Source organism: Hemitrygon akajei, chromosome 8 (assembly GCF_048418815.1).
Source record: "Hemitrygon akajei chromosome 8, sHemAka1.3, whole genome shotgun sequence".
Classification (NCBI taxonomy): domain Eukaryota; kingdom Metazoa; phylum Chordata; class Chondrichthyes; order Myliobatiformes; family Dasyatidae; genus Hemitrygon; species Hemitrygon akajei.
In genome coordinates this window covers 17,326,010-17,351,421 of record NC_133131.1, presented here as the reverse complement: position 1 = coordinate 17,351,421, position 25,412 = coordinate 17,326,010, and the positions used below count along the sequence as shown (strand labels likewise).

Sequence of the window (25,412 nt, the reverse complement as noted above, 5' to 3'; positions counted from 1 at the left end):
ACCCTGAAATGGGAGGGGGCTAGAAAAGGTGCCTTAAAAATAGTCTGCTTCACCCCATCCTGTCTGGAAAACCACTTACAGAAGGATCACCATCATGCAGTCGAAAAACATCGAGAAGTGAAACTATGAAATTTGCAACCTGGAATATATGAACTCTGATGGATAACTCAAACTCAGACTGACCAGAGAGGAGAACTGCCTTTGTTGCCCGGGAACTCCAAAAATTCAACTTTGACATTGTTGCTCTGAGTGAGACCCGCAGAGCTGGAGATGGGCAACTAAAGGAAAAGTAAGGTCAATGCACCTTTTTCTGGAAAGGACTTGATCCTGAACAACCAAGGATCCATGGAGTAGGTTTTGCCATCCAAAACAGCCTACTTCAGAAGCTGACAGAACAACCACTGGGAATCAACAGATGTCTCATGACTCTGCAAATCCAGCTCGTCAAGAACCAACATGCCACCATCATCAGCGCCTATGCTTCAACTCTGGAATCTGAAGATGAAGTAAAGATGAACTTCTACGCCCAACTTGATGATGTCCTTTCCTCTGTTCCCAGCAACCACAAGATCATTCTCTTGGGAGACATCAATGCCAGACTCGGGAAAGGTCATAGGCTGTGGACTGGAATAATGAGCAAGGAAGGAGTTGGCAAGATCAACATCAATGAAACACTCCTCCTCACCAAATGTGCTGAACACAACCTGGTGATTACAAACACAGTATTTCGCCAGAAAAACAGGCACAAAGTCTCTTGGCAGCATCCACACTCCAAACACTGGCACCTCATCGACTACATCCTTGTACAATCTCGGGACAAACAAGCTGTACTGATAATAAGAGCTGTTACTAGTGCCAACGAGTGCTGGACAGACCATTGACTCATCTCGTCCACCATGAGAATGAAGATTCAGCCCAAAAGGAAACACCAAAATCAGAACACTATTAAGAAATTCAATGTTGACATCCTTCAAGACATCAACAATGCATAGAAGTTCCATCAAAATCTTCAAGAACAACTGCCTCAACAAATCCCACCATCTGTAGAAGAACACTGGAGTCAATTGAAGAACGCTATCATCACCTCCTGCAAAAATACAATTGGGTTCAAGACAAAAAACATCAGGATTGGTTCAATGATAACGAAAAACTACTCCAACAACTCGTCGGCGAAAAGAAAAAGCTTTCATCATCTTACAAAATGACCAACAATCGGCTGCCAAAAGGAAACGCTATCAGGAATGCAAGGCTGCAGTCCAGAAGAGCACCCAAAACCTGAAAAACCAATGGTGGAGGAAGAAAGCTCAGAAAATCCAACAACTAGCTCAATCCAACAGCAACACTCAAGGCTTTTTTAACGCAACTAAAGCTATTTTTGGCCCATCCACTCACAGTCAAGCCCCTCTCAAAAGCAAAGATGGTTCAACCATCCTGAAGAGCAATGCTGACATCAATTCTAGATGAAGGGAGCACTTTGAAGATCTTCTAAATCAAACCATCTCATTTGACAGGAATGTGATTAACAACATTCCAAAACAGCCCATTGATGACTCCTTAAGCAAAATACCAACACTTGAAGAAGTCAAGGAAGCCATCAAATCCTTGAATAACAACAAGGCCGCTGGATTCGATGGAATACCAGCCGAGGTCTACAAAATTGGAGGTAACTCACTTCATTACCAACTGCATCAATTTCTCATCAAGATCTGAATAAATGAAAACATACCAGCAGACTTTAGAGACTCAGCAATCGTTACCATCTAAAAAAGGAAAGGCGATTAATTCGAATGCAGAAACTATCGTGGAATTTCCCTGTTAGCAACAGCAGGAAAGATCCTCACCTGCATCATGAATAACCAGCTCAAGCCTTTAGCCGAGAAGATCCTTCTGGAGACAAAAGCTGGCTTTAGACCATCACGTGGAGCAATCGACATGATCTTCACAATGCGACAACTACAAGAAAAATGTTGTGAACAACTTCAACCTTAGTACACGGCATTCATTGACCTCACCAAAGCCTTTGACTTGGTTTCAAGGGAACTCCTATGGGATGTCCTATCCACCTATGGATGCCCTGAAAAGTACATTCGAATCCTGAGACTCTTCCACGATGGCATGCTTGTCACAGTCATGGTCAGCAACAATAACTGTGAGCCTTTTCAAGTCAAATCAGGAGTAAAACAGGGATGCGTGATTGCCCCAACTTTGTTCACCATCTTTATTGCGACAATCATCCACATCATCGAGGACAACCTACCCCCAAGAATCGAACTTGTCTACAGAACTGATGGCGGACTTTTCAATCTTGCCCATCTCAAGTCCAAAAACAAGACATCCACGAGTTCCCTCATCGAGTTCCAATACACAGATGACAACAGTGTTGCAGCTCTCTCAGAAAACCACCTACAACAGATTCTGACTGCCTTCAACCGTGTATACATGAAACCTGGACTTACCATCAATTCCAAGAAGACTCAGATCATCTACCAACCGTCACCAACTGAGACAAATTGGATGGAACCATCAATTCAACTTTGTAAAACAACCCTGGAAAACGTGGACCACTTTCTGTATCTTGGCAGTCATCTCTCCTCCAATGTCGACCTTAATGACGAGATCCAACATCGTTTTAAATGCGCTGGAATACCTTTTGGACGTCTCCAAACAAGAGTCTTTAATGATCGTGACATCAGAACAGACACCAAAATGTTAGTGTACAAAGCAGTGATGATCCCAACACTCCTGTATGCATCAGAAACCTGGACAACATACCGACAACGTCTGAAGGCACTTGAAAAGTTCCATCAACACTGTCTTCGAAACATCTTAAATATCAGCTGGGAAGATAGGAGAACCAACGTCAGCATGCTAAATGAAGCAAAAACAACAAGCATTGAAGCCTACGTCATCAATAACCAACTAAGATGGAGCGGTCATGTTGTTCGGATGAAAGACGAATGTCTGCTGAAACAAATCTTCTACTCCCAGCTTAAAGAAGGCAATGTAAAAGAGGCGCACAACAGAAGAGATTCAAGGACGTCTTAAAAGCCAACATGAAGAAATGTAACATCGACATCAACATTTGGGAAACCAATGCCAAGGACAGGAAACTCTGGCAAACTATCATCTGAGAAGGAACAGCAACTTTCGAAGCCAACAGATGTGCAGCATTAGAAGAAAAGAGAAAAAAATGGAAAGAGAGGCAGCAACAACCAAAGCCCGATCTGCCATCTGGAACTACCTGTCCTGAATGCGGAAGTATTCTCAAAGCCAAGATCGGACTCATATGGCACTTGAGAGCCCATAAATAGATCAACAGAACGAAGACCATCATCCTCAACCTCAAGGGATAGCCATGACGATGATTGTAATTTATAGTTTTTAATACTATGTATTGTAATGTACTGCTGAAAAACAACAAATTTCATGACATATACCGGTGATATTAAACTTGATTCTGAATCATTTATCCTTCTGTTCCTTCTGATGTGAGAAAATATTGATGTTCTTGATAAAGGGATCAACCATTATGGGGAGAAGGCAGAAGAATATGGATGAAAAAATATCAGCCAAATTTGAATGGCAGAGCAGATTCAAAGGACCTAATAGTCTAATTTTGCTCCTCTATCTTAGGGTCTTATGGAATCATACAAGTGATATGCTGCCTCATTTTACAATTTGCAATTTGAAAACCAATTTTTGTTAAATTATTGTGTCATCGATTTCATGAATGGGCAACACCAGTTAATATTAGGTTGCACAATTTAAAACTAGTCTGCAATTCTTCAAGGGACTTGCATCATAAAGAAGGCACACCAGTGGCTATACTTCATGAGGAAGTTGGGTATGTCACCTAAGACTTCAAATTCCTATCAATGTACACTGGAGAGCATTCTGACTAGATGCACCACAGTCTAGTATAGACCTCTCAGTACACAGGATGAAGGCAGTATCTATCATTAAAGACCCTCACCATCCAAATATGCCCTCTTTTCATTCCTACCATCAGGGAGGAGGTACAGGAGTCTGAAGGCCCACACTCAACATTTTAAAAACAGCTTCTTTCCCTCCATTTTTGGATTTCTGAATGATGAATGAATCCATGAATAGTAACTCGTTATACATCATTTGCACTATATTTTACTTTTGTAATTTTGTCTTTTGCTGTACAGCTGTCGCAAAAGAGCAAATTTCATGACGTCATTGATAATAAATATGATTCTAATTCTGATTCAGTAGGTGCTAGTAAACATTCTGCAAGAAGTAATATTTCTAGATGGAAGAATTTAGTTCCCACAACTGCAATTTATTTCAGTCATAGAACCACTGTTTCCTTTAATTTTATCTGCAAAATGATATTGCAGATAAAATTAAAAGAAACCTTTTGTTAGAAATATAATGGAAAACAAAATGTTTAGAAACTTCTGTTCTCTCCTAGAACTTAAATATTGCTACTGTCCTTCCAAAGTCGCATTTCCAAACTCTGAAAACACTGAGGAATGGAACTTTTCATTATGTTAATGTTTTGTCGGAAGGCCGAGCAGTAATTAATGCAACATTGTTTGGGGTATTTGGGCAGGTAAGGATAAAATACTTGAACAAGATACTACAAAACACTACATGAAATGACTTATCAATGTCATTAAAACAATGCAGTTATTCTAATATGATCTTTCTGGCATGTTTTATCTCATGTTATAGCTAAGAGAAGATGTTTTATGGTATTTTGCTTACATATTTTTACTAATGGCATAGCAATCCACATTAAAGATGATAGACTTTGCATGACAACACCGTAGTCAATGTAGTAGATTTTTAACTAAACTGTTTTTATGCTTCTCTTCACAGTTCCACTGTAAATGTTGCTTTAATCTAATGCTGATTTTTTTCTCTTACTTGTTCATTTTATATACCTACCATTCATATAATTATTACTTTGCATATTGAAATAACCAAAATAGTTCAGAGTTTTAGGAATCAAAGTAGTGAAAGCTTAGAAGGGGGATACTAAATCTTTGTTTTTTAGAGCAAGATTTTTAGACTTCAGGGAATTGTAGGTTATAGGACCTAGAGAAGGAAGGTGAAGTTGGGTCATAGATTAGTTCACCATGGTCTTATGGAATGGGTGCTGTATGACGTTGTTCTGCTCATGTTTCTTATGTTTACTATGTTTGCTGGAAAGCATTAATATGTTAAGATAGGTATTGATGTTAACTCACTACACCAAGATTTGATTTAACAGACAAAAAAAAATCGAAGCAGCTATTTATTACACATTTATTTAATTTCTTATAAATGGGTAATATCTATTTCATGTGTTATTTTTTCCACAAATAAATCTATTTAAAAACAATTTGTCAAATCTGCTTGTAATATCTCTGACTACTTAAAGCAGCAGTGAGCAATGAAGTTCCATATGTGACATTTATCAGCACTGGCAGCAAGGATCCTGAAGCAATTATTTATGAGATTGATGGTGACCCTGACTCAACTCTGAGAGCAGATCAGTCATTTATGTGAACTTATGCAGGTTCTCAGAGGTCACTTATGGTGACTCAGATCTCAGTTCAACTAGTTCTCTTCAGGTTCATTTTGCAGTGAATTGTGAAGCATTCTGTTTACGACAATAACAAAAGTCTAACCCTGTACATACAATTGGAACTTAAGTCTTCAGCATTAGCAAAATCTAGATCTCACAACTTAAAAATCTGGGCAAAAACTAATTTTGGATATTATATTTTTGTTGTTCTAATTTTGGTGAGTTGGACAGCAGAAGAAGATGTCCGTTTGTTATTAATCACATACTTTTAATTCCCCCAGGTACAAGAAGTGCAAAATCAGTTAACACAATTTAACATGAACAATTTTTGTCCCTCAGGCATTGCACAGTTGAGCTTCTAATGAAAAATTGATTTAAAAAACAAATGATGGCAATTTGTGGCATTGAGCCAAGTTAGACTGGAGCACTAGCAATCAATGCCTTTGATTAGAGTTACTGGCCTTGATTTAAAAAGTGCTAGTGTTACGAATGTGCCACAGCTCTGAGGGGCCGAAGGGTGCGGGGTAGCCCCCTCCTTTGTGAGAATCGCAAGATTACTATTAAGTCAGTTCAGGGGACACAGGAAATGAGAGAAAGACATGCAGAATCCACAAAAGGGTGGAATGTGTCCTGGCCTCCGAAAGGCGGACCCATTGATACCGGCTATTGTCTCTTGGAGAAGGACTTGTGTATTGCATCCTGCACGATGCATCAGAGCCCCCCCAGGCATTGAACCGAGGGGGAAGGTTGGTGGAGGGATTGCATCATCCCAACCTGATCGACATCTGCGACCCTGTGAGTCAAGATAAAATGAAGGTCCGGGGGAACAGCCCCTCAGACGCACCAGAAGAAACGCTAGCGATCCCGTAATAGCGAAAGCCGGTGGAAGGCCACGTGCGTCCGCTTCCATTTGCCCCGGAATCGGTGACCTTTGCCACAGAAAAACGGTTTTTAGCTAACAACGGGGAACTCAACTTCCCAACAACTCTGGAAGGATTGACATCATAAAAGGAATCGGCAAGTTTTTCTCTAAATCTCTCTCTCCCCAACGGCTGCAGCCTGTATGAACTGAACAAACTATATATTTCCATCGGACAATTCATTATCCCCTAGACAACGATACAGCTTATTTCTTATTGATTATTATTATACCCGCACCTTTAGATTTAGTATTGACGACGTATAGTATCTGTATATTTGCATTGATATTATTTTTGTGTCTTCTTACTAATAAATACTGTTTAAAAATAGTATCATCAGACTTCAACAGACCTCTCTATCTTTGCTGGTAAGTGACCCAGTTACGGGGTACGTAACACTAGTAAGAAGTTTGATTCTTTTTCTTTATTTGACTTTATTATAAAGTTCTTAATTACTTTCCTGTACTTTCATATCTTTAATTAAACCAATTTGTATTTTATTTAAGAGCATTTAGAATTGTATATGTCTCTGGTTATCAGAGATGCTTAAGAATAGTTGAAAGGACTTAGACGGCAGCAAGTTGTCAAAAGATCTTCAGAAGATTCCAGATACAGAGCCTCAGGATATACCAAATGAAACCTAGTTGCTGCTTGACTTCTGCTCTGCTTCACAGAAGTACACCCAACTACAGAGGATTCTGCCATATCCTTAAAAATTTAATAGGTTTGGAGTTCCAGGATAAAATTTTTATTTATTTTGCTTCTATAAGTCTGTTCTATATAATTACAGAAAGTGGCTACACCCATTACCAACCAACAAGAAGTAATTATTTATAAACCAATTTTCCTGGAGCCAGGTGTTCTTGTCTTCCCATGGCACCCCAAGCCTCAAAGTTATCGGCACATAATTAAGGTAGTATGAAACTCAGTTATCTGAATAACTCCCTAATTTACAAAAGCATGTATAATCTGTATATATTCTGTCAGAATGGGTTGAGTAGACGGGTAATTTTTCAACTAATTCAAATTTGGGTGGGTGAAGTGAGTAATATAAAGCCAGTGAATCAAACCTGATCTTTTTATACACTACCCTATCCTAAAGAAAAGGACCTGAACCCCAAGTACTTTGAAAATTGGTTATTGGGTTTTTATTGTCACATGTACCAAGATACAGTGAGAAGTTTGTCTTCATTTCTGTTCATAGAAATCAAATCCTTACACAGGGTATTGAGGTAGAACAAGGTAAAACAGTAACAATGCAGAATAAATTCTAAAAGCTATTGAGAAAGTGCAGGACAGATAAACAATAAAATGCAAGGTCTTAACAGGGTAGATTCTGAGGTCAAGTGCCCATCTTATGGACAAGGGCAACATTTAACAATCTTACTACACCATGGCAGAAGATGTACTTGAGCTTGGTGGTACATGCTTTCAGGCTTTTGTATCTTCTGCCCAATGGGAGAGAGGAGAAGAAAGAATATCCAGGGTGGGTAGGGTCTTTGATTATGCTGGGTGCTTTACTGAGGCAGCAAGAAGTGTAGGCAGAGTCCATAGAGGGGAAGCTGGCTGCTATGATGTTTTGAGCAGTTCCCACAACTCCGTAGTTTCTTGCAGTCATCTGCAGACAGTTATCATACCAAGCCATTATGCATCCAGGTCAACTGTTTTCTGTGGTGCACCATAAAAATTGGTAAAGGTTGACGAGGACATGCCAAGTTTCTTTAGCCTCCTAAGGAAAATGAGGCATTGTTGAGCTTTCTTCCTTGTGACATCAACGTTGTTGGATTAGGGTTGGAACTTGGAACTTGAAGCTGTCAACCCTTCCAACCTCAACACCGTTGATGTAGATAGGAGCATGTGTACCACCCCCTTTCTGAAGTCAATGACCAGCTCTTTTGCTTTGTTGACATTGAGCGAAAAGTTGTTGTCAGGACACCATGTCATTAAGTACTCTTATCTCCTCCTGTATGCTGACTCAATGTTACTGTTCATTATGTGTGCATAGTGGCTTATAATATTGTTTTTATTAAATATATTACCAGTAAATATGAAAGACATGCATATTTTGTCTTGGGCATCTCATATTTAAAGCTTTTAAATGTACTTCTTTGGGAGCTTTTGTTACAAATGTTCAAAAACAAGAAGCATTTCAATAGACTTGAGGAGGAGAAACTGCTTTTGGCAATGGGGTCTGAAACCAGTGAAAGCAAATTTAGTAAAATTGTCAAAAGAACCAGATGAGATACTAGAATCCTTTAAGCAATGGATTGTTTAGATCTAAAATTTAGTATGTAAAAGGTGGTAGAATAAATCAATATTAACAAGTGAAAGATCATTGGAAGAATATTTGAATTTGCAGAGATGTGGGCAGAGAGCAGAAAAGAGGGACAAATTGGAAAGCTGTCTCAAAAAACCACACAGATGTATTAAGTTAAATGTCCTTTGCTATATCATTCTATGCAGTATTTCTCTCAAACTGTTTGTCATTTAGCAACAAGCAGAAAATGGTATTTACATCTGATAATTCCCTTGTCCACCCAGATATAAATGCTGCCTTATAAATGCTTGCATTCTTCCCAATCTAGTGCTCTTAAGTCCTCACTTGCTACAAATGGTTGCTGAATAATTCAAGCAAACAAGCATGATTTAATGCACATTCAGAAAAAAAGTACAATTTGTATTCTAAAGTGTTTTAAACTTGCATTTGTATTCACCAGGTTAATGGAGGAAGTGGGAACTTCACATGGTCATCAAGTAATGAAAGTGTTGCTCTAGTGACTGTAAAAGGTTTGATAGCAACTGGTGATAACCTAGGTTTTAGCATTATACAGGCGAGGGATGTGGAAAATCCAATTCACTTTGGCGAAATGCAAGTAAGTCAGAAATAATTATTTCCTTAACTATTTAATACTGATGATCCTGTTTTCCAAGTTCATTTATTTGTGGATTGATGTGAAACCAATTTAGAAGATATTTGTTGGTGTTAAGTAATGTCATGAGTGGTAGAGTGGGGATATATCTCTACCAATGGAGGTGTAAAAAACTCCTTCCCTCCCCTATCCTGCAGGTCACCTTGGGCAATGTCTAGCACCTGCTTAGACCACCCCCCTCCAGTCTGAATCAGGGTCACATGATGCCATGGAAGCAATTTGTGGTTGATTGTATGAGCAGCTGATGCATATTGCAAGTCCTAGTTATATGTCCACTGATGACAGGCCCGTAATCTCAGAAGAGTATTGATAATGGCTGGGATCACCTGTCTTGTAAAGACACTTCCCTGAAGAAAACAATGGCAAACCACTTCTGTAGAAAAATTTGGCAAGAACAATCATGACCACGGATAGAGAAAAGAATAAGAACAACAGTTCTTCCCCACAGGCAGATTGAAAACTGATGGAAGACCATGATCGCCCATGTCATATGACACAGCACACAATGATGATGATGATAACTAATGTTCATTGAAAATTCTGAACACTTGCTCATATTAGTTTTTATTTAGATTTTGTTTTGTTTTTTTAACTCTACCTTTATAAATAGCTTTGAAGTTGGGTCTAACATGGGCACAACAATAAGTCCAATCTGTAGCATAATGCAGAAACTCTTTTCAGATAGGTGCTTTATTAAAATTTAAAGCAACCGCTTTCTGCATGAATCATGTTGGTAATTGGGTATTTCACCCAAGAGTGTTAGATTCTTTTGATAGTCTGCTGTCTGTGTTCAGAAGTATACATATAGTATCTCAGATACAAAGTCTGGTGTTTATGGTGGAGATTAACTTCCTTTTACTCTTTCTTTATGGGCCATATGAATGAATTATCTTGGATGAATAATGTAGATTTAAAAATTAATTTGGTATTTTGCATGATTGTAGATAAATGTGCTGAGACCAGTCAGTATAGATTTTGTCCAATCCCGAATAGAGATTGAGGTTGCTCAATCTCTTTACCTACCTGTTATGGTTTATGGACTCATGGAGACGGATGCCATGGAAACAGTTCCAGTGAATGACTGCACACTAATGAACTTGGCAGTAGAAATGGACAAGCAAGGGGTATTCAGAGTCATTCAAGGTACATCTGAAAGCATGATTCAGTTTTGTGGTTTGCAACTGAAAACAAGGTATTTTGTTTTTATTAAACATTTCTTTGAAGATCTGAAATTTTTGCCAGCAGCACTGAGTTTCTTTACATTTAGTGAAGAATTCAATACTTCTGGATTAAATGAGTTTATATGTTCCAAAATACTATTTACTCAGTTGGAAAGGGTCAGGAATCGTGTTTGGGAAGCCTTGGATATGCACGTAATGACGTCATGCTTGTGTAGTGCTCATTTAGAACAATGCAGGAACGCATTAGGATATGTTCATCCTGCTCCTATCCTGTACAGTTCTGTAACTCTCTACTGAGGTTTCACTTTGATTCTCTTTTTAGATCTGTTTTGCACAATTAACTATGCAAAATAAAAATTTTCTTCAACTGTATCTCCTCAGCTTCATAGTTCTTAGTGTTGCATCATTAATAGTCTGATTGATTATTTTTAGGTTTGTATTCATTGTGAGTCCCCACATTGATCTCTGTCTGCCACACTGTTAATCACACATTTAGACTATGGCTGTGCCCTTGTTCAGCTTTCTAAGTTATGTATCATTTAACTCAGTGTCATCATCAACTTTGTGACTCGTTTTCTTCAGTTAATACATATTTAAAATAGTGATTAGCTGAACTTTAGTCAAGAAATTTGGGGGATACTCCTAGCTATATGTCGTCAAACAGAATGCGTAATGTATTACCCTTCTACCCTCCTAACATAATCTCAATTAATTTCATGAGCTTCCTTATGCTTTTCTGCACACCTCCAGTATAGTACTTAAACACGTGTCTGAAGCCTATAAATAACATTTCTTGTTTCTACTTTTACCTTTTTTCTCATAAATTATCCATTACAAATTAATGTTCTTAAAAAAAGGTTGCAGCTTTTACTAAGGTAATACCTATTGTGAAGAACTTATATAAGATAATTAATAAATATTTGCACTTTTAAACAAAGTTTGTGCCAAAAATGAAGGATTTGAAACTAAAAAAAGGCATTTTTATACTTGACTAACCATACATTGATACTAGAACAGTTTGATACTATGATGTTCGATGCAACATTTTCACTGTCTTATATAATAACAAATCATTTCAAGTTAATTATATATAGTTTTATTAGAATTATATTCTTCTAGTAAATCAGTTTTATGACCAGTTAAAACTTTGTCACTTTTTTCCCTCCAGGGAATTTAGAGCCAGATGTGGATCACTGTACTGGGATAATTGTACAAGCAGAGACACCAGGTTATACATTACTAACAGCAAGTGCTGGATTTCTGGGGGTCCATTTCAGCAGCAGCATAACCATTGCTTCTTACAATCGGCTTAGAGTAAGCACTTATGATACGTTATTCTACCTATGATGACAGTGATGTTCAGCACAATTTCAGAAATACAGGCTTCTTGATCATGCTCAGAATCATGTATGCAAGTGGTTCCCAATCTTTTTAAGTGAAATGGAGACAAGAGACTGCAGATGCTCGTACCATTTATCATATTTCAGCCTCTGTCTTCCACCTGGCTCCACCTGTCCTACAATTTTTCTTTTTTTTCTCTTATCTGTTTCCACTTATCAACCACCTTATCTGTCTCAGAATACCCACACCCCCTGCCTCCATCTATTCATCATTCCCTACCTCACATGGTCCCATCTATCACTAACTACCTCTGTCTTACCCCTCTCTTTCACTTCTGTGTACTACATTAATTGAGTCACTCATAGTACTAGCTTTTTCCAGCATTGAAAAATCCTCTTGATTTCCACTCTGTCGAGGCTCCTCAGAATTATAAATGTTTCCCTCAAGTAACCTCTAATTCTTCTAAACTCTAGCAGATGTAAGCCCAGTTCATGCAAGTAACGTTTCCTGTTAAGGGAATCTGCCCATTCCAATTGTTATTCTAATGACTCTTCTCTGAACTGCTTCCAATACATTAAAATCCTTACCTTGTTTTTGTTAAAAATTAGAATTTCATTTCAAGAGAATGATTCCCGGGCATTTACTATTCTGCTCCTCCAAACTTCAGGCTATTGACCCAGTTGCTGTCGCTATGGTCACTCTAACCTCTTCAAAAGAAATGCTATTTGAAGGAGGTCCCAGACCTTGGGTACTGGAGCCATCAGGATTCTTCACAGAACTGAGTGGTGAAAAGAAGGATACAATAATTATCAAACATCAAGCTCCTTTGGTGAAAATGAAAAATCATCATGGGTTCAGAGTCATATGTGTATCCTTGGGAGAACAGGTAAGAAAGCGAAAAGGGTGAAACATAGAAACATAGAAAATAGGTGCAGGAGTAGGCCATTCGGCCCTTCGAGCCTGCACCCCCATTCAGTATGATCATGGCTGATCATCCAACTCAGAATCCTGTACCTGCTTTCTCTCCATACCCCCTGATCCCTTTAGCCACTAGGGCCATATCTAACTTCCTCTTAAATATAGCCAATGAACCGGCCTCAACTGTTTCCTGTGGCAGAGAATTCCACAGATTCACCACTCTCTGTGTGAAGAAGTTTTTCGTCATCTCGGTCCTAAAAGGCTTCCCCTTTATCCTTAAACTGTGACCCCTCGTTCTGGACTTCCCCAACATCGGAAACAATCTTCCTGCATCTAGCCTGTCCAATCCCTTTAGAATTTTATACATTTCAATAAGATCCCCCCTCAATCTTCTAAATTCCAGTGAGTATAAGCCTAGTCGATCCAGTCTTTCTTCATATGAAAGTCCTGCCATCCCAGGAATCAATCTGGTGAACCTTCTCTGTACTCCCTCTATGGCAAGAATGTCTTTCCTCAGATTAGGGGACCAAAACTGCACACAATATTCTAGGTGCGGTCTCACCAAGGCCTTGTACAACTGCAGTAGAACCTCCCTGCTCCTGTACTCAAATCCTTTTGCTATGAATGCCAACATACCATTTGCCTTTTTCACCGCCTGCTGTACCTGCATGCCCACCTTCAATGACTGGTGTACAATGACATCCAGGTCTCGTTGCATCGCCCCTTTTCCTAATCGGCCACCATTCAGATAATAATCTGTTTTCCTGTTCTTGCAACCAAAGCGGATAACCTCACATTTATCCACATTAAATCGAATTAAATCCCAATTTTTTAAAATTATTAAATCAGTTGTCGATTTACCAGATAAGAATGAAACCTCATGATTTTATGAATAAAACTAGTTAATCATACTATTTTCTCAATTTGACATACAAAAACATGGAATAAATTGATACAATTTGTTCAAATGTTATTGTGGAGAATAACCACATATTTCTTAGTTGGTACACGCTGGTTTATGGTAATTTCTTCACAGACTAAGGGGTTCAATTCAGGAGCTTAAGAATTTGAAGAAATGACATTCTCCAGTTTTTGGAAGTCTCTCCATTTTCTGTTGTTATGATTAGAGATGCTTTGTGCAGACTTCTATGAAATAATTCCACACTACTAGTTATTTCAGAATCCTAAACAGAACAAGAAATCTGTTAACCTTCAGATCAAAGAGGATAATTGATTAGGAAGATCATGAGTTCGAATGTAACAGGACATTTATTGAGTTTAGGGAAATTTTTGAATTGTGCTTGATTAAAGATATTTGGTTCAAAAGCGTAGTGACTTTGAATACTTGGTAATGTATGCTTTGATGTTGATAATAAGCATGTAAAAGACAATGCTCAAGTTATTGCACACTGTTAGATCCTGTGTTTTGCTGTTTGGAGATCGTTTGGATACTTCAGTGCTCTGCACTCTCCGAGAAGAATACAGGAGGCAGAGTCAGCGTGCACGAATCTCATGGCAGGCAGGCTGCAGAACGGGGCACAAGCTGACGTTTGGCTAGATTTCACCAATTATAGCTTCCATTGTTTGCTGATTAAAGCAACAAAGGAGATTGAATCATCGAAGCGAGTGTAGACAGTGAGCGTCGGTTACTTGCCTTTTGATCAGTTGCTCTGTAATGGAGAGGGGAGAGCCTGTTCCATTTTGTTCGTTTTTTTTTGTGTAGGGGATGGATTTCGGGGTTGATGGACCTGACCTGTTTTGCTCGATTTTTTTTGTGGGGAGGTGGGATTTGGAGGTTGATGATCGTGCTGCCTTTCTTTTCTTTCTTGGTGTCATGGCTATCCAGAGAATTGAAGAATTTCAGAGTTATGTACTTTGATAATAAATTAACCTTTGAACCTTTGATAACATAAGGCCAGGTTTGGAGAACCAGGCCACACCACAGATGACTTGCATGACTTTTAAAGAGGTCTAATGGCTTTGCCGGAATAGATAAGTTCAAGAGAGTTGCAATATTATTATAAATAGATGAAAGAAGATAAATGGCAGTGATGAAAACAGCAGTAAGATTAAATAATAAAGAATTATTAATCACAAGTCACAAATGGACAGGATGTGGGTAACATTAATTATGGCAGTATGATGCTGTATGTAAGGAGAACATGCACTTGGAGGGTAGTGAGGTGATTGTGCTCTTGCCTTCCAAGCAGATGTTTAAGTGTTGTTAAGAAGTAGAAATGAAGATGAACAGTGTTTAAACAAATCAGAATTATTAAAACATGGTTGTTAAAGTCAAGGATATTACGATAAAGCTTGAAAATGAATGAAGCTAGTGTCAGTAAGAGCATCAGTATAGTGATACAAAAAGGGCAAGTTGGATCATCAGGGGTTGAGAAGGAGTGAACTTCACAAAGACTTTCAAAACTATAGTTTAGCATCTTCAACAGAGATAGCTGAATGTATAAGCCTGTCTTTTGCATTTCAAACACTGTCAGACCTTCAGAATATTTTAAGCATTATCTATGTATTGCAAAGTCATTTATGATATTTGTGGCTTTTTGATCCATTGTTAGGTATATTGATACAAAAATCTATCAGGTCACTAATCCTTGAGGCAGGGAGTGGTGGCATTTTGTGATTTACGTGGATTGTAACTTGATCATGCATTATACTCTGTACATTGGTTGATGTTTTTGCCTCTTCTCTGATTACTATTTTGGAGTTTAAAAATAAATTTTCAAAGCATAAGTGATCCTTAAAATGAACTTTTCAATTTTCCCATCTTAGTTTTTGACATTTAAAGTTGGAAATCAGCCAAGCTTGCTGAACCCTAATCCAGCTGTTGAACACATTAAAGTGAAATTTGTCTGTGCTGTGCCCACCAGTGTGACTTTGACTCCTGTTTACAAGTTGCGTGAACTTGGTCTTCCATGCCCTCTGTTGCAACATAATAAACAATTGGTAAGATTAAAAGATTCTAATTGTTAGCTGAGGTCACGCTTATTTTCAACACTGCATTATGTATGTGAGAAATTTAGCTAAAGTACATAAAAAGTGTGTATCATTGTAAGGAACATATTTCACTGTCATGCAAACGTTTTATAATAAATCTAAGGTTGTAGCACGCTAAGTGCTAGATTTCTAGCTTCAGGAACTGGAGCAAATGATGTGCTCTGCAACAAGCCTTTCAGCAGTTTTGTACAGGGTAAAATAATTCAACATTGTTCCAGCTTGTTCAGTTATCTTTGTTGCTGAGGCCCAAGCTGCAACCTCTACATTGGTAAAAAAAAAATTGTTTGTTTATTAAGGACATTTAATGGTTCTAAGGCTGTATATTTCTTTAAAATGATTTTTTTCAAAAGTTAATATGATCACTATTGTCAGATTTAAAATGGAATAATGTACACATTTCTGTTGAAATATGGCAGTCCAAAATAAAATTAAAAGAGAATGTTACTTGAAATAATTAAAAGGAGAAATTCTAGACAATAATGTAGAATTTGAGCACAAAATCAGCCTATCAACCCAAAGTATTGTAGGTCCTAATATTTTAAACATTTTCTTAGATTAATATTAACTGGTTTCTGTAGAGCTATGTATAAAGTATTTTTGCTGTTGCCTTATTTATGATACAAATTGGAAAGGTTTAAAGCAAACTGGAAAGGTTTGAAGCCAAATATTAAACAGATATTCCAAAGTTTGTTTTAGTATTCACATTTGCATGTCAGAAGCACTTGCTGATATAATCTTTCATCACCACAGAAAGAATGAGAGTAGTCAGAAATGCTGTAGTACAAAAAATCTATTTGAGTTAATTTTATAAACTTCTGAAACTTAATGATGTGCAATGCAGCCAAGGTCATTTCCATTGTTGTTTTTCAGTACTTCTTTTTATTAAATTATGAAATTACTTTGTTACTTAAGTCAAAAATCTGTCAAAATAGAATTACTAAATTAAAACTCTTTGCACTTATGGTTTAAAAATTCTATCAATTAATATTAATCTGATAATATAGCTTTACAATTTCTTACTCTTTGTGAAAAGCGTACTTTTATCCCCCACTAGTTTAATTTAATACTGTCAAAATGTATTTAATAACTTCAAGCTTTAATATGTAAATGATCACATTCTTTTTTTTTGTTTGTGTAGGTACCTATTTCTTTCTGCAGGAACACCATTTTGGAGCTGACCGCATATGATCAACATGGAAGGAAATTTGATAACTTTACCTCACTCTTAATTAATTGGAATTCATCTAATACCTCTCTGGGCAGTCTTCATCCTACAATACACATGGAAATGATTATGAGAAATGATGGGAGCGGACAGAAGAGGCTACATGGTACATGGAATGAGAACAAGCACATTACAGTAGAAATATACTGTGAAGAGTCACAGTGGGATAACAGGCTGTTTTTCAATAAATGACTTGGGTCAGATGAAACACAGTGCAAACTACGTATTTTGAATATCATAATATATTTAAACTGTGCAGTATAAAAGTAGACTACAAAAGTTATTTTAAAAGAATTATTGGAATGCAGTAAACAGAACTTGTGACCTGAATTGCAGAAATTCTTTCACATATAAAATAAACAAGATGATTTCTTCAGTAAAGTGAAATGTGTGGAGGATAATTGCAGAGTATAATTTGATTTCTTTGACAGCAGAGTATAGTGAGTGTTGGATAGTAACATACAAATGTAGCCTGTAATCTTCTCTAGTGAAACACATTATTTTTGTACATGCTCATCATTGAAAACTTTGAAATCTTCGTGGACCATAAATTCTTTTTATGATTGAGGAAATTTTCTTGTGAATTACCAACTGCTGTTTATCTTGGGGACCTCTTGTTATGACTTCATTGCCACACAAGACAGGTCTCAGGTGGATTACTGTTTCAGGAGATTGAAAAGATAATAGGGTCTTAAGGTGACTCAGGAGGTTTGAGTAATGTCGATTTGTAGTATGAATAGTTGAGAGGGCTGAAAAGAGGATGAAGCTCCTCTTTCTTGTCCTTATCTGAGCAGAATCTAATCCACAATATTTTGTATCAGCTTTCACCATAGAAGATCCAAGTACTATTCCAGAAATAGTTATAAAATTGGGAATTGAAAGACAGGGAGGAACTTAGGACAATTACAGTCTCCATGGAAGTAGTACTGAACAAATTGCTGAAACTGCAGACTGATAAATTCCTGCATCCTGATAGATTTCACCCTAAGGATTTAAAGGGATTAGCTGTGAAATAATTAGATTTTAATTTCAGAAGTTCCCTGTACTTGAGAAAGATTTTATTAACCTGGAAAATAACAAATATAACATCATTATTCAAAATGAGAGGGAATCAGAGAACCATTGATTATTTCACTTAACATCTAGTAGCGGAAAATCACAAGAAGATATTTTGAAAGCATAACAGGATGCTTTATATTATATATAATATAATAATAATATATATAACATAGAAAGATGTTAGAGGTCAAATTAGGGTTTTTGAGCCTGAAATGTGGTGGAGCTGGAAGTCAGGCCTTCACTCTGTGTTCCGCATTCAAAGCCTAGCCTCATGAACATGGGACGAAGAACATCCAAAATCAAGATCTCTGCCTTGCGCTCGAAGGCCATGTGGTGAACTACATACACCTGTTTGGACACGCCCCCTGCTGACTGCTCCTGTGGCTCCTCCCACAGACCCCGGTATAAAGGCAATTGAGGCCTGACCCCAGCCTCATTCTCCAGGATGTAGTATGGTGGTCAACTACTGCTTGTTCTTTCTTCCAGTCAATAAAAGCCGATATCTCGACTTCATGTCTCAGAGAGAGTTATTGATGGTGCATCAGGCCAGTGGTGTGGACTTGGGGATGAAGGTAGCATCCATTGTTGTTAAGCTGCCCCAGGTTGGTGAATGTCCATGTGAGTAGGAGGGACAAGGGCCAGTTAGTTGGCACACTCGGAGTTTGAGCCACTGTGTCCTGTCATCGACTAGTCCCGGGTCAGTACCAAAGATTGGAGGTCTAGAGGTCATTGCCTGATCACTGAAGCCTAAGGCCCTCTCCTGGAGTTGGAGGACTGTCTATGTGTGTGAGTGGATGGAAGATGGGAAGGAGGGCTTATTTTGCTGTTGTTTTGTTGCTTGTTTTGTTCCATTTTGTTGCGTCCTGTGTCATATTGCCAAACATTTTAGGCATGCTTTGTTGCACCAGAATGTGTGGTGACATTTGCAGGCTGCCCAGCACATCTTTAGGTGAGTTGGTTGTTAATGCAAATGGCATATTTCACTGTATGTTTTAATGTATATGTAATAAATAAATCTGAATCTGAAAAATTTTAGAAAGATTCAACGTACTTATTTTAGTCTAAGTACCTCTGTAAGGGTCTAAAAGCTGTATTGCATAAAGAATAATGTTTTCCCTACATACCTGAGCTAGAAATTGCATCAGACACAAAGCTATGTCAGGAATTCCCTGCGCAGATTTCCAGAATGGCATAAAACCTGGATACTGGAACTGATCATAGTTGTACTTCACTTCCAATGTAATGTTGATTTTCAATTAACTTAACACTGAAGAAAAACCAGTGTTTTGTAATTGAATTTGTCAGCACATACCTTTAATCCTAAACTTTTGTGCATACAGAAAGAATTGTTCCAGAGATCTTACCATGTCCCAGGCTGTCAAAGGGAAGGTTAACTCAGTCAGGCATAAAGGAAGCTTCTAACTGAAGGAATCACACTTTAAAACTTCCAGTTTCAGGATCCACATTAAAGCATTACTGCCAGTGTCTAAGTAATGCTGCAAGCAGTCATGCTGTTTATTCTTATGAATTGAAAGTTTTATAAATTTATTCAGCCATTATGAATACTATCAGAATGCCTCAAACTGGATTATTGCTGGTAATTCAGCAATTTCAAGATTGAAGCAGGATCTCTGAATATACAAAAAGTGCAAAACACAATCTAGAACCAGAAAATTACTAGAATTGAGCAAACTGAAGTGCACATCATTTTTCATTATAAAAATTGTTAGAGATTTCTGCTTTACTAAACATTTTCCTGTAATTCTCCATCAAAACTGAGTGTTTATGTTTTAATAACAGGTCATAGAATGGTTATGGTCTACAGGAGGAAAGGAACTGTGTCCATTTCAGCAAATTTAGTTGGTTACCAAAAGTCTCATTCTGATATAATAGCCAATGTAAGTTAACAATATAGATCTGAGCTGTGCAGATACATTTATCTTTAAATTTCTGTCTTGTGTACATCTTTAGAAAATTATTCCCAGTTAAGTGGTTGGGTAAACTCAGTGTTCAGGGCTATTTTGTCAACCTTGTGAATGTATTGGAAGAATTTTAAATGAACTTTTTCTTCTATCTCTCATGGCATGTTCTGGTACTAATTGTGTTTTCTGAATTAAATTTGTGTGGCTGATGGATGACTGAAATTTCCCGCTAAGGCCTTGCATCAGGACTGAGAGTGTAGAGGAAAGATAGCCAGTATATAGAAGTTAGAAGAACGGGTATGACTGAGACAAGTCGTGACAGGCAGAACCAAGTGAGGTGGGAGGTGGGCAGATGATGAGTGATTGGAGCTAAGTAGGAGATGGGAAGGGAAGTTTTGAGACAAAAACAAGCAGATGATACATGGAAACATAAGGGAAGGAATATTAGTCAGATAGAATTAGGTGGGGAGCAGGGTAGTATTAGAGGCCTGTAGGTAATAAGTGGAACCAAATAAAGGAGGGAAATGGGTGAGTCATGTGAGAAGAAACTGAGATGGATGTAAATATGTGACAGGCAGATGGAAACTGCTGGTGGAAGTATTTAGTCTTGTCAATTGATGGGGATGGGATGGAAAAGGAAAGAACTACCTGTCCACAATGCCATCTTGAATCCAGTAGAGCACATGAGCTTTGTTGTGCTTTGTCTGCAATGGGGATGTTGAGTTCTGCAAAATATCTGGTTCCACTTATCAGCTTCCAGCTTATATCTCAACACTCTCTTCTCCCACCACCGCCCAACCTGGCTTTCTCTGCCCATAATCTAGCTCTACCTATCACCAAACTTCTGTCTCATCGTCCCTATCACTTCTATATACTGACTTTTTCCCCTTTACCTTCTGAATCCTGATGCAGGGTCTCAACCCAAAACTTTGATCACCCTTTTACCTTCACAGATGCTCCTTGATGCACTGAGTTCTTCCAGCTCCTAAATGATATTGCCTGATTAATCTTCTATTGGCTAACCAGCAACCTGAGCTGTAAGTGTACATCAGATTAGGCGAGTGTCAAATTCTTATAGTCAGATATTCTGCGTTTTGTTTGAGAAGGCCATTTGAGAATGTGATGTTATAACTACTCCAACTTGGAGTCAATGCCTTCAGGTATATGGAGGAATTTAAGGTGGAGGGTTATATGGGAGGCAGGGTTTAAGGGTCGGCACAACATTGTGGGCCGAAGGGCCTGTACTGTGCCGTATTGTTCTATGTTCTATGTAATGTGATTGAGGGAGGAAAATCAATAAGAAAAAGAAAACAGCCTAAATAGAACAATTGATCTTAAATTTCTTAGCTGGAATCATGAGCGGATTTAAGGCAGATGCCAAATAGTCTAACCTTCTGCATACTGAGGATTAAGAGATTTTAACTCCTGAGCCTCATGAGTTCTCTAATTTATCAAGGTGTGTCATTGAGATGCAACAGTATTTCTTTTTTAGTTTGTTATTCCTAATGTTGCACCCACCACTTTATTTTTTGAACTGGCGATTTCCTGCCTTTTGTGTTAGACAGAACACAGCTTTGATGCCAGAACATCTCAGTTTATAAATCATAAAAACTGAGTGACATTCAGTTTTGTTGCTGTTGGGACCATTCATGACCATTAAAGTACTCCAAATCTTTCAGCAATTTGCCAAAACCTGATGAAATACCTTCCATCACTGATTGCAAACACAAATTTCTTCCCTTTTAAGAATTGGAAGCATGGCTTCAATCAGCACCAGTTAGATTTAACTTATGCTAGCTACTTTTAAAATGAGATGCTATGGATCCACACTGAGGTAATAACCAGCATTATTAGTGCTGACTAGTAACTGAAATCATGATAATATGGAATAAGAATTAATATTGTATGTTTCCTGGACGAGACAAAAGAGGCAGTTTAATCACACATTGCAATTCCAATATGTTTTCCAGCATCACGAGTTAGCACCCAATTTTTCTAGGGATGCAGTTTTACTTTAATAATGTATTTGGCCTCGGCCTTTTCTCCTTGGAGTGACGAGGATGAGAGGTGACCTGATAGAGGTGTACAAGAGGATGAGAGGCACTGATCGTGTGGATAGTCAGAAGCTTTTTCCCAGGGCTGAAATGGGTAGCATGAGAGGGCACAGTTATAAGGTGCTTGGAAGCAGGTACAGAGGAGATGTCAAGGGTAATTTTTTTAATGCAGGGAGTGGTGAGTGCGTGGAATGGGCTGCCAGCGATGGTGGTGGAGGCAGATACGATAGGATCTTTTAAGAGACTCCTGGTTAGGTACATGGAGCTTAAAAAATGGAGGGCTATGGGTGACTCTAGGTAATTTCTAAGGCAAGGACATGTTTGGCACAGCTTTGGGGGCCGAAGAGCCTGTATTGTGCTGTAGGTTTTCTATGTTTTTATGTTTAGAATTCATTAATTCACTGTCAAAATATATATATTTTGTTTTCTGCAGGTGAATGATTTGTTTGTGCCAGTAACAGCCACAATTGACTTACTGCTGGTGGATGATGTGTCCTTGGTACCCAGAAACCTCACTGTATATAATCATCCTAGTATTTTGGTAGGACATTCATTTAAATATTAAAGAACATAATTCAAGATTTCTTTTCTGAAACAGAGTTTAGAGACACAGTGCACAAAATAGTCTTAGAAATCTTCAAATCTCATTCAAGTTGAATTCCACCTAACCACCCTTTAAAAACCTGTGATCTAATTCTAAGCAAGTGATCAAGGAAATTAAAGTGAAGTGTAAGGACATACTGTAAGTTTGTTATATGGCACTTTTTTTTACAATGTACTGTGGTCTGGAGCTCTACTAAATTTGCATTATATGTTTCCAGATGGAACTAGGCAGATAACATTTACCTTCTATAAACAACTCACAAGATAAAGCCAAGGTGGATTATGATAGTCCCCCCCATCCCTTCCCACCGATCTCCCTCCTGGCACTTATCCTTGTAAACAGAACAAGTGCTACACCTGCCCTTACACTTCCTCCCTCACCACCATTCAGGGCCCCAGACAGTCCTTCCAGGTGAGGCGACACTTCACCTGTGAGTCGGCTGGTGTGGTATACTGTGTCCAGTGCTCCCAGTGTGGCCTTTTATATATTGATGAGACCCGACGCAGACTGGGAGACCGTTTTGCTGAACACCTACGCTCAGTCCGCCAGAAAAAGCAGGATCTCCCAGTGGCCACACATTTTAATTCCATGTCCCATTCCCATTCTGATATGTCTATCCATGGCCTCCTCTATTGTCAAAATGAATCCAAACTCAGTGATGCACCATCAATAACTCACGCCGAGACTTAGGAAGTGAGATATCGGCTTTTATTGACTGAAGAACAACACTACATCCTGGGGAAAATGAGGGAGAGCAGCAGGCCTCAGTCGCCTTTATACAGGGGTCTGTGGGAGGAGCCACAGGGGTAGTCAGCAGGGTCTTGGGAGGAGCCACAGGAGCAGTCAGACAGGTATATCTAGTTCACCACACTCAGGTTGGAGGAACAACACCTTATATACCGGCTGGGTAGCCTCCAACCTGATGGCATGAACATTGACTTCTCTAACTTCCGTTAATGCCCCTTCTTACCCCATTCCTGACATAGTTAGTTGTTTGCCTGTTCTCCATCTCCCTCTGGTTCTCCCCCACCCTTTCTTTCTCCTGAGGCCTCCTGTCCCATGATCCTTTCCCTTCTCCAGCTCTGTATCACTTTCGCCAATCACCTTTCCAGCTCTTAGCTTCATCCCACCCCCTCCGGTCTTCTCCTATCATTTCGCATTTCCCCCTCCCCCCACTACTTTCAAATCTCTTACTATCTTTCCTTTCGGTTAGTCCTGACGAAGGGTCTCGGCCCGAAACGTCGTCAGCGCTTCTCCCTATAGATGCTGCCTGGCCTGCTGTGTTCCACCAGCATTTTGTGTGTGTTGTTGTTTGAATTTCCAGCATCTGCAGATTTCCTCGTGTTTGCTCTTATGATAATCCTGTTTTACAATTTGCTTCATTCAAAATTTATTTGTTTTCAAAATGAGAAAAATATAACAATGATTTTGTAAACTTATTGAAAATTTCTTGTAGCTGACCTAAATTTACCATTATGTTATAAATGTGGTAACATTGATAATATACTTCATAAGAAAACTATTGAATCTCATCAGAAGATCATGGATTTAAGACTCACCCCCAGAACTCCAACAGTAGCTGTGTTTTATTTTTCTTGGTAGGGTGTATTGTGGAGATATTGTAATGATATGGAGATTTGTAGTGTAGAAGGCATGAATAAGAACAATAAAACTAGGTATTGATAGATTAAAAGAGTGAAATAATGACAAATATATTTCATCAAAGCTAATTGCATCTATTTTGAACCAGAATGGACATTTTATATTATTTGAATGTAGAAAATTGCAGAAGTCAAAAATAGTCAGCCATGTAACAGATCACAGATGTACCTAGGAGCAAAACGTAATAAATAAAATGATTAATGAAAGAATAGGAGTCTGAAATGTAAAGTGTGGTTGTTTTGGAATACTATTCAAAGGCTATAGATTGAGAGCTTATGTAAACTATGTTGGTATGTTCTCAGATATGTAGCATGTTTAAGGAATGATTTGATAGAGGTTTTTAAGATTTTGCAAGTATAGGTTAATCTCTGCCCCACAGGGTCTTTTCCAGTAACTTCCGCATCACTGAAATTGGATTTATTGGCTTCCCCATCACTGAAATTGGACTTATTGGCCTGTAGTTACTTGGCTTCTCCCTTCTGTCTTGCTTGAAAAGTACCACACTTGCGGTCCTTCAGTCATCTGAAGAATTTTGCCCCCAAGTCATTTAATACAATCTCCTTTTTAGTGATAAACATACAATTACATTGCTTAGCTCCTTTGTGGATATGGATGATGAATATTCATTTAAAATCTGACCCACGTTCTCTGGATTGGTATTAAATGCTTCCATTATACTAAAACAATTTTGTTTAGTTTGTTTTTCATTATATTATTGTGCAATATTCCAATATTTTCATGGGTTTTGCTATTGGTAGGAGTTGCCACAGGATAAAGTAAGAATGCAGAAATAACACAGGGTGATCACCTTAAAACTAATTAGGCAAAGTATTAAACATAAAATCCTCCTCCTCAGTTTGAGCTAATGAGATAAAATAAAATTGCCTAATTACTTTCTTTGCTGTTATCTAATATAATAATGTAAAAGCTTGTGTATATTCACACACAGATACTAAACATACATCAAATGTAGCGAAATTAATGTTGAATGAAGCAGCATGGAGGCATCAAGGGGAGTTGGATATATTAACAGAAAGGGGGAAAA

At 38.2% G+C, this 25,412-nt stretch overlaps 1 protein-coding gene across 1 annotated transcript in view; it reads left to right on the top strand.

Moving 5' to 3' along the window:
* Nucleotides 1–25,412, top strand: part of LOC140731515 (nuclear pore membrane glycoprotein 210-like) — a 138,018-nt gene that overhangs the window by 53,605 nt on the left and 59,001 nt on the right. The window contains exons 10-19 of the mRNA XM_073052985.1: nucleotides 4,439–4,579; nucleotides 7,250–7,372; nucleotides 9,177–9,332; nucleotides 10,334–10,532; nucleotides 11,739–11,884; nucleotides 12,579–12,797; nucleotides 15,617–15,790; nucleotides 16,980–17,172; nucleotides 19,926–20,023; nucleotides 22,535–22,642. Coding sequence (XP_072909086.1) covers nucleotides 4,439–4,579; nucleotides 7,250–7,372; nucleotides 9,177–9,332; nucleotides 10,334–10,532; nucleotides 11,739–11,884; nucleotides 12,579–12,797; nucleotides 15,617–15,790; nucleotides 16,980–17,172; nucleotides 19,926–20,023; nucleotides 22,535–22,642 — 1,557 coding nt within the window. The remainder of the gene's footprint in view (nucleotides 1–4,438; nucleotides 4,580–7,249; nucleotides 7,373–9,176; nucleotides 9,333–10,333; nucleotides 10,533–11,738; nucleotides 11,885–12,578; nucleotides 12,798–15,616; nucleotides 15,791–16,979; nucleotides 17,173–19,925; nucleotides 20,024–22,534; nucleotides 22,643–25,412) is intronic.